This window comes from Piliocolobus tephrosceles, chromosome 5, assembly GCF_002776525.5.
Source record: "Piliocolobus tephrosceles isolate RC106 chromosome 5, ASM277652v3, whole genome shotgun sequence".
Taxonomy (NCBI): domain Eukaryota; kingdom Metazoa; phylum Chordata; class Mammalia; order Primates; family Cercopithecidae; genus Piliocolobus; species Piliocolobus tephrosceles.
This window is the reverse complement of record NC_045438.1, coordinates 4969837-4980484: the sequence shown is the minus strand read 5'-3', so window position 1 is coordinate 4980484 and position 10648 is coordinate 4969837. Positions and strand designations below refer to the sequence as shown.

At 38.0% G+C, this 10648-nt stretch overlaps 1 protein-coding gene across 1 annotated transcript in view; it reads right to left on the bottom strand.

The window, feature by feature from the left end:
* Positions 1-10648, bottom strand: part of ROS1 (ROS proto-oncogene 1, receptor tyrosine kinase) — a 142127-nt gene that overhangs the window by 129246 nt on the left and 2233 nt on the right. Inside the window, exons 2-3 of the mRNA XM_023218993.2 lie at positions 5948-5992; positions 3746-3805 (exon numbers count right to left, since the gene is read on the bottom strand). Of these exons, the coding sequence (XP_023074761.2) occupies positions 3746-3805; positions 5948-5992 (105 nt within the window). The remainder of the gene's footprint in view (positions 1-3745; positions 3806-5947; positions 5993-10648) is intronic.

Genomic DNA, 10648 nt, shown 5'->3' with positions numbered 1-10648 from the left:
AGATAGATAGATAGATAGATAGATAGATAGATAGATAGATAGATAGAAAGAAAGAATGGACAGATGATAGACTGATAGATACATGACAGATAGATACAGATAGATATACATATAGCACATATTCCTGTTCAGTTCTACTTTATTTAAAGTGAAACATTTTAAAGTGTAAAACAGCAAAGTATAAAGAGAAAGAATAGTTACACAAGTTATAACACTGAGAGGAAAGATTTATACTATATAAGCACAGAAAACTGAGCAGCGTAATGATTAACAAAGAATTAGCACACTACAAATCTAATCCTGGGTTTCTTTGATGCTTTAAAGGCTCTCTCTGCCTGATTTTCCTGACACTGGGACATTTATCCTAGGGACTATTCTTTGGGATAATTTTGCTTTCATCACTTAAAAGGATTCACAGGCTATTTTTTTTTTTTTCTATCTCAATCAGGAAAGACCTTTAATTGTCTCTTTACATATGGGTGACTTGTCTCCTCTGTTTTCTCTCTTCTTACCCAACCCTCACCTCCACCCACTCCCAAGAAAAATTGCTCAGATGTGATTTTTAAAACCAACCAGTAACAACTGAGAAAACATGCCAATTTAATTTTTCGTTTGTATTTTTGCTCTCTAATAAGAGGGAATTTTTCTGTTTTACTAATGAACAATAATTTATACTCCTTCCCCAGGCTCTGGTTACCAGTTTCAAGGATATTTAAAAAGAATACGACATAGGTTTTAAAGTTTTTTTCTTTAGGGAACAGTTGTGCTATGTTTCCCAGGATGCTCTCAAGCTCCTGACCTCCAGCAACCTTCCTACTTCAACCTCCCAAATAGCTGGGACTACAGGTGCATACCACCATACCCAGCGAACACAGGTTTTAAACTCATAAATAATGTAGCTTCTTCATATCACCTATTGTCAAATAACCTTATTTTGAAGGGATGAAATACAGGACAGATAAGCTCAGTTGAAGACTAAGTAGGAAACATCAAAACGTCAAGGTCTCTTTGAAAGAGAGAAAATCAAGTGCAGCAGAGGTTGCTTAGAGGACCATAAGTACACCTGGGCAGGGCAGTGTGAGACATCGCTTACCATTGGGAGAAGGAGTGGGGAGAACCTGTGTTGCAAAATGTCAGCAAAGGATTTTGTTGCATAAGAAAGAAAATTGCGGCCAAGCTTGGGGGCTCATGCCTGTAATCCCAGCACTTTGGGAGGCTAAGGCAGGTGGATCACTTGAAATCAGGAGTTTGAGACCAGCTAAAAACACAAAGTTAGCCAGTCGTGGTGGCGTGTGCCTGTAGCCCCAGCTACTCGGAAGGCTGAGGCAGGAGAATAACTTAAACCAGGGAGGCAGAGGTTGCAGTGAGCCAAGAATGCACCACTGCACTCCACCCTGGGTGACAGTGTGAGACAGTGGGAAGAAAGAAAGAAAAGAAAGAGAGAGAGAAAGGAGGGAGAAAGAGTGGAAGAAAGCAAGAAAGAAGGCAATAGAGCAAAAGAGAGAGAGAGAGAAAGAAAGAAAGAGAGAGAGAAAGAAAGAGAGAAAGAAAGAAAGAGTTGCAATTAAAGCATTCTCTTTTCATGTCCTATATTTAATGATAGAGCACTATACATTGTGGGGAAGAAAATGGAATCAGCAGAGATATCTCTGAAAGTGCCTCTTCCTTCTCTCCCCTCCATTACCCCAACTCCAACTCTGCCCAGAGTCCAGGGATTATAACCTCCCAAACCAGATTACAGTAATACACGTACATACATATGGTGAATGTGTGTATATGTACATAGGAACATATATATTATATACATGCACATAGACACATAAAACAGTAAATATTTGTGCCAAAATTGAATTTTACAGTCATTTGTATACTCAGAATAATAACACTTTCAGGAAGAACATCTCAGTGCACTGAGAATACCTTAGGTTTCTTCACTCCTATTTTAAAAACTTTTTAGAGACCAGAGATAAAGACATGTGGCTTAATGACATCTTTTTAGTGATTGCCAACTCACCTCACAAATGGTGGCGTAAGTATCATTCTGCATAGAAAAAAAAAAAAAAGACTACTTAAAATCTCGAAAGTTGTAAATAATTTTAGTGACACTGAGCTGTACGTTCATTTCAAATTAATTTATTTCCCCACCATTGATAAACAACCAAAAAACCAACAAAAACAAAGGAGCCCAGAGCAGGACCTCCTGTCTAGGCAGGACACTGCATAAACAGCTCTAAAAATTAAGCTGTTTGCATCACTGGAAAAATGGGAGAATATGATGTCCACCAGAAAAATCTCAGCAGGCTGAGGTAATCCGTGGTGGACCAAGTTAGAGAGTGAAGAAGTATTTGCAAATGCCAAAGGTAAACAGGAAATGAAACCACCAATAGCTCTTGCAAGCAAAGGACAGCAGATTCTTCTGCCTGTGCTGGCCCCTGCAGCAGTCACCCGGCCTCCTGGATTGTTTCCCAGCAACAAATGGTGCTTCCCATTCATTCCTTCAGCAAATGTTGACTGAGCAGCTGCTATATGCCCCGCACTATATTCAGTGAGATAACAATCTAAAAAACACGGAGAGCATCCTGCCCCAACAGAGATTACATGTTGGGATAAAAGATACTAAACACGCAATAGACAAATTGTTTGTCTGAGTTGCAATTTCTGAGAAATATTTAATAGCTACTACGTCCAGATAGCATATGCTCTACCTTTTGGTAACTTCCATTCTGTGAGGCACTCAGTCACAAATGTGAGAGTGGGCATAGGTAACTGCTATAATAGAAGTTTGCAAGGACACACTATATAAGAAAAACTATGAATATGCTCTAAAAACTATGTATATAAAAAGAGGTTAAAGCATTATTTAAATCTCATGTTATAATTTAACTCATTAATAGAAAACGGCATTAGGATTCCCCAGCATTACCACAATTCTTATTGATTTAACAACTCGGAGGTGAGCAACCTAAACAAGGGAACCCACTTGTAAAAGGCAAAATTCTTGGTCATGTGATCAGAGTAGTTACAACATGACAGGCTCTATCTTTAGGAGAAAGATTCTCTTGTTATCCTAAAATGGGTGAGCAATATAAAGTACCAAGGGGTTAAGTACCTTAAATTACACACTGAGTGGCAAAAGCCAGGCTACATAATAAAATGAAAAATAAAGTATCTGGGGATGTATTTCCTACATAAAGTGGAATAAACCAGGTGTTTGTGGCCCTGAATTAGATACCTACCATATTTCCTACATAGAAATTTTGAACCTGATCTACGACCCTGGTATCCAAAATGTGGTCTGGGAACCACCAGCATTTCAACACCTGGGAGCTTGTTACAAGCGCAGCATCTCAGGGCCCACCCAAGACCTACTGAATCAGAATCAGCATTTTAATAAGATCCCAGATAATTGCACATTAAAATTTGAGAAGCATACGCCTAGGAAATTTAACAAATACCGAACATTCCACTACAAGACATTTATAGTTTTGGAGCAATTGAGCATCCCTGGGTTCTGTGATTTGCAATAACCTTCCGTGACCTCTAGTTGCATTAAAAATGTTAATCTCAATCTCTTTTCCATTACTGTGTATTATCCAGGCTATCGGTTTTTCCGTTTTGTTTTGTTTTGTCTTGGGATCAAGCAAACTAGTTGAAAGCCAATGGAAATGCAAATAGGAATTCTCTTACACAACTTTCCTCTTGAAAGAAACACCAGTATCAAAATAGAAACCTAATTAATACTTACACACTTTAAAGCACAGTTTTTCTGATCTACAGAGTTCCAAAAGTGACATCCTTGGATGCACTGCAAGAGACAATAACAGACAATGGTGAGTGATTGAAGAAATGTGACTTTTTCTTGTTACCTGAAAGTACAATGTAGTAACAAAAAGCATCACCCTGTGTTTTAGAAATAGAAATCTACCAAGAAACCTGAGGCCTCCAAAGGATCTGGGATTTTGGGATTCCACACAGAGCTGTCGTATCTACAAGTAGAACAAGGCTTGTAGCTCACTGCAGAGCAGCAGAGTTGCTGAGTGGAGTTAAGCCTGGCATGGGCAGGCCTAGAAGCCAGAGAACAGCCAACCTTCAGGGAAGACACTGTACACTGGGTAGCTGTCAAAGGTAAAGCCCAGGACAATGTGGCACTGAGTATATCCTGGGTCCCTAAGGTGTCTTCACATATCAAGCAAAACTCAAAACTGGAGATTCAACCAGATGGTAGCGTATCAAAACCTAAATAGGTAGACAGTTTGGGGAGTAAGCTGCCTACTCGCAGCTTTCACCCCATAGCTGCCCTGAAAACCCTGAGTTGCCTTGATCTGCTATTGGACAGATCTGACACATTTTTTCTTACCTTACGTGATTCAGCTGTGCCTGTCTTGACCATTCCTTCCACAGGCCACAGTGGCACCTGGATTCCTTTTTCTTCCTGCTGAGTCTCCTTTGCCATCTCTTTTTGCCTCTCTCCACCCCTTTCGTGTTTGTGTTCTATCCTCAGCTTTTTCTCCCCTCACTCTTCTAGTTCTCCTGGAGCAAGTTCATCCCCTACCTCAGCTTCAAGTGATCTCGATGTTGATATCTCCCAAACTTCTAACTGCAGCTGAGGCTCCTTCCTGAGCCCCAGACCCAGATATCCACTGGTTCATTAGATGTCTCCATTTAAGTTCCTACAAGCACTTCAAATTCATCATGTGGAATTCAATTCCTCACTTTCCACCTTTAAATTTGCTCTTTCTCCTGTGTTTCCCATTAACATGCTACATTCTCCTGAGCTGTCCAAGCCAGGAACCAGGGTGTCTTCTACTCTCACCCCACTCTCCCCTCTCATGGAAAACCCATCACCAAGTCCTATTGACTTATCTGGTCATTAACTAAAATCCATCTGGGTTCATCATTCACTGCCTCAATTTTCTGCTTTTCATTTACCACTTGCCAAAAACCTTAGGGGGGACCCCTCTTGTTCCCACATTTGGAGTGATTTTTTCAAAAAAAAAAACCTGGTCACACTCTTCTCTTACCTAAAATTATATATGTCTCTCCATCACCTTGTGAGTTAAGACCAACTTAGCAAGCATGGCAGACAAAGCCCTTCATGATCTGGCTCCACGTAACTTGGCAATTAGTCTTCCACCTCCCTACCCTCTATACATGTACCCCATTTTCCAAGTAAGCTGAAATACTCAGTTTCCTTAACAACTTAGGCTACTTCACACCTTTGTGACACAAAGGGCTTTCTTGACACAAAGGGCCTTCTCTGATCAATATGCCTTTTCCCCTCTAGTCCATCTGGAAAACGCTTCCTCTTTCTAGTTTTAGTTTGAAGGCTTTGCAGGCGGGTGAGGTGCCTTTTACTCTTGTGTATTCTCTTTTCACTCCTCACCCACACCACAATTCTGGCTCTGATGATGCTGCCTGGCCATAATTTTATGCATATGTCTACCTCTCTGGTTTCAAGTATGTATCTCAAAAAGGTTGAGAGTCCTTTTAAACAGAGACCCTGTTTTTTTCATTGTTAAATTTCTAGTTCCTGGCACAGTGCCTTGTGCATACTTACACCTTAAGTCACTAAACACTTGGTAAACAAATGAATACATGTGCAGAACAGTAATAAAACCATACAACGTAACTGTCAGAAGAAATATTAGAGATGATCTCAAATAACACATAATAAAACTAAATCTCAGAAAAATTAAGTAATTTGTCCAAAGCCACACAGTTATATAGAGACAAAATCATGCACTTGGATTGGTCCTGTGCTGTTTCCACTTCAACACACTTCATTTTTATATATATTCGGACTTCTCATTATTTTCAATTGGTCTTCTTCCAGCAAGGATAAATGAGATTTTACTTAGCAATTCTTACTGTGATAAAACGTGATCATTGTCCCTTCATTATCAACACAAACATTGTAAAATTCTTGACAATTGAAGAAATTACTTACTGGTTCACTCAGATTATGTGGTGTGCCAAGGTCAAGCTGCTGGTCCTGAAATGAAGAAGGAGGTAGTAGACACCAGCTATCAGTACTGGGTTCCGTGTAACTAACACACGTTTTTAAAAAGCTTCCTGAAATAACGTTCTCCTCAGCATTTTGTAACGTAAAGTAAGGAGCCAAACGTTTTAAAGGCATTAAATTCATCACTACCAGACAAATTATAGATATAATGCAAATTATAGATACAATGTCTAAGAACTTTGCAGGAACTACAAAGGTGGGAGTAAGAGTGTGGCTAGAGAGAGAGAGTCTCACGCAGAATTAAATAATCCTGTGGCATTGGTCAGTTAATCTAGTCAAAGGACTCCTAGGTTAGTGATGAATTGTGTTCAGACTTTTCCTTTTTAAAATTAAGAGCAGGGAGAAAATGCAAATTGGTATAAATAAAACATAAGATTACTCTTTTATTGCTCACATACAAATTTTAAGAACTTTTTTATACTGGAGAAAAAAAAGAAATGGGAACTAAGGACAAAGATCTATAAATTGCTCATTATCTCTCTGGTCATAATTTAAATAGAGTCCTTCATAAACAAGACAGTTTATAAACGATGGCAATACTGGGCCATCAATAATCAGGTAAGTACCCACATAGTGTTCCGTGCTTGGTAGAGAGAAGAGAGCTGCATTCTGTCCCTGAGCTCGCCGAGCTCACTGAGCAGCTCCTCCTTTCCATCCATTTGGCTCTTCACACCATCCTCAGCACCTAGAACACTGCCTGATAGAAACAGGTGTTCAATAAATACTGATATGCTAAAGGAGTAAATCCATTAATTCCAAGTGGTTTCCCACATAAGGATGCTTCAGAAGTCCCTTGAAAACATTATCCAATGGCTTAATATTGTGTGGGTTGACTTGAAAAGTAATCAGACTCAAGAACCAAAGAACAAATGTTGCCTCTTTTTTTCTTAAATCTGAAGCAGGAGTGAGGATTCCTTTAAACTCCATTCCCTAACTGGTTATATTTGTAGGTAAAGAAGAAGGATGATTATTTGCTTTTGTTTTTAGATAATAAACATTTAGATAATAAGAATTCTATCTGTTGATGAATTTTGCAACCAAGTGCTTAATAGTACTTTGTTTTCATGATTTTGTTCAAAAGGTGGTTGAATCACAATCAAATAAAAATCAGGTGAGAGACAGTGAGTTCAAAATTGAATCTTTTCCTACCCCTTCAGAAATGCATGTTAGCTCATAAAAGCAAAGGGGTGGATGCTGAGTAGTTTTTGTCTTCCATTTTAAACAGTAGGAGAGCAGAGATATTTCTTGATGATTGTAGTCACATTGTAGCAGTAGTGAGTCCTTCTGATGGCTCTTCTCAGGAGGAAATTTAACGGGCTAAGTGAAACGACCATCAGGTGGTCTTGCACAAGGTCGCCTCAACAGTCAGGTCTGAGAGTTTCTGATAAGGCAGATTTTGTCAACACTCTTCCTTAATCTCCACTCATTCCCCATTCTTCTCCTCACAATTACAATAGCTAACATTTATTGAAGTATTGCTGTGTTCCAGGCATTCTTATAGGTGTTTTACACTAAATCTGATTGAATCATCTCAGCAACCCTGCAAGGTAGGTGCTATAATTAACCTTATTTTACAGCTGAGGCACAGGGAGGTTTAGTAAATTACCGGATTAGGATGTGAAGGGGGCAGAGTGATTGATTGACTCCAGAACCTGTGCTCTTAACCAGATGCCTTCCATAATCTCCACCAAATCACATTTTTCATTTTGAACATTAGGATCCCCGCTGGTTTACCTTAGCTCCAACTGCTCCAATTATCTGCTTCCAAGAGTCCAATTCAGTCCCAGATCTCAAGTTTTCTTAACCTAATACCCATTTCTTGAGATAAGCTTTCCTATTCTGCCCACCTCAGCCAGAACTAATTTCATTCTGTACTTCCTGCCCTAATAAATGGAACAGAGCAGAATGATCTGTATTTTAATTTCACATGATATTTGCTCCCAATGTGATATTCTGAAAGTTACCTGTGCCATCTAAACTTAGTGTTCGCATCCAGGACATAAGTAGGATAATACTTAATTCATAAGCTTCTGTGAAGATTCAATTAAATGCATTAATTATTAATTAAACATTGATAATTTGTTTTTATTCTGCAATTCTGTGGTTGCTGTGAGGTTGCATATCTATCACGTGCTTTTCAGCCATTTATTATATATATGTATGTATGTCCAATACCTTTGGGAGTACAAGTTACATAGATAAATTGTATAGTGTGGTGAAGTCTGAGATCTTAGTGCACCTGTCACCCAAGTAGTATACATTGTACCCAACATGTAGTTTTTCATCCCTCATTCCTCTCCTTCCCTCCCGCTTCTGAGTCTCCAAAGTCCATTATACCAGTCTGTATGCTTTTGTGTACCCATAGCTTAGCTACCTCTTATAAGTGAGAATATATTGTATTCGGTTTTCTATTCCTGGCCTAATAATGGCCTCCACAGAATAATGGCCTCCAGCTCCATCCGAGTTGCTGCAAAGACATTATATCATTCCTTTTTATGGCTGAGTAGTATTCCATGGTGTATATATATCACATTTTTTATCCACTCATTGGTTGATGGAAACTTATACTTCTTTTTTGAAGTGGCTGTTTATATTCTAAATTCATCTTACGTGCTTTTATGTGTATCAGGGATTTTTTCTTTAAAAACATTATTTATCGTGTGTAATACTTTTTTCCACTTTTTGGCTTTGCTGTTATTGTATTCTGTTGTCTTAACAGTTTAAGTTTGAAAGTAGTCAAATTTACTGATAATTTCTTTTTAGGGAGTCTAAATTTTTTAATTAGGCTTTTTAAGGCGTTTCCACTTCAAGATTACAGAAACAGTCACCCCTAATTTCTTCGAATATTTTTATGAGGTAAACTCTTGCTTTGTTTTGTTTCTGTTTGTATTTAAGTAAACCTTTCTGTTTTTGTTTTTTAGAAACAGAGTCACCCAGGCTGGAACACAGTGGTATGATCACAGCTGACTGCAGCCTCGACCTCCCGGCTCAATCAATCCTCCCACCTCAGCCTCCTGAATAGCTGGGACTACAGGTGCACACCACCAAGCCCAGCTAATTTTTGTATTTGTTGTAGAGATGGGAGTCTCACCATGTTGCCCAGGGTGGTCTCAAACTCCTGGGGCTGAAGGGATCTGTCCACCTCAGCCTCCCATAGTGCTGGAATTACAGGCATGAGCCATCGCACTCAATCAAAAGTCATACCCTTTTACAAAATATATCCTGAAATTTATTTGAATCTGGCAGTTATGTAGTAATTTTTTATTCTAAATGGATAGCAACTCATTGGTTTGAATTATCATCTTTATCATATTTTACATTCCTTTATGTACATGGGTTTTTTTTGTTGTTGTATTCTGTTTTACTCACAGGTTTATTCCTGTATCAATAAAAACTATGTTGATTTGTGAATATCTTATAAAATGTCAGAATTATGATCTTATTATATTATTTTGTTTTAATGTTATATATTGATATACAAGACAAGTTTTCATGTCTATACATTAATTTTTTAAAAATCTTCCAAATCCTATTATTTCTACTAGTCTTTAAGTTGATTTTCAGTTTATTTCTTTGGAACTTGAGATACAAATCAGAAATAAACATATTGTCATCACCCTCTAATATTATAAAAACATGTCATGCTTGTAATAGCCTTTAACTGTCTAGTGATAGAAACCTTGATACCTCAATATTTGATAACTTACTTTAGGGTATTGATTACATAATTTACTTCTTTTGTATTCCCAATTGCATCCACCACAGAGCTGAATATACATAGATACCTAGGAAAATGTATTGAATGGATTACATTCAATAAATTGATATTGAATGAAATTTATTGAATGGAATTGATACTCCTGAGCCATTCTCAATGTTAGTTCCTCAGTTGTTGCGATTTGTTAATTCAAAAGAAAAGGGGGGGTGTGATGTAATTCAGGAATGGAAAACCAAACATCGTATGTTCTCACTGATAAGTGGGAGCTAAGCTATGAGAACACAAAGGCATAAGAATGATATAATGGGCTTTGGGGACTAAGGGGAAAGAGTGGGAGTGGGGTGAGGGATAAAAGACTACAAATATGGTACAGTCTATACTTGGCTGATGGGTGCACCAAAATCTCACAGATCACCACTAAAGAATTTACTCATGTAACCAATTACCACCTGTTCCCCCAATAACTTATAGAAACATTAAAAAAGCGTTTTGTTGCTAAAGAAGATGGGAAAATTATGATTAAACAAAGCCTTTAATATGTTATTGTGGCCTGTGAATCTACAAAAAGAGGGCATAGCAAAATACACTTCCACAAATTATTCAACCATGAATTCTTTTTTCTTTCTCATAAAAGATCTCACAACACTAGTGTTCTGAAGAGCATTAATTATTTGTTGTTTTCTGCAGCACATGGCATCTAGAATTCAAAAAAACTTTTCAGTTAATACTTTCAACTAGTACATGCAGATCTCTGTTAATGTAAGCTAAAATTAATGTAAAATACCAATGCTCAAGCATAGAACTATGCTTTGTGCATTTTGGCCTGCAACTCTCAACATTTTTTTTTAGACAAGACATTCTTGTGTGTGTGTGTGTGTGTGTGTGTGTGTGTGTGTGTGTGTGTGTGT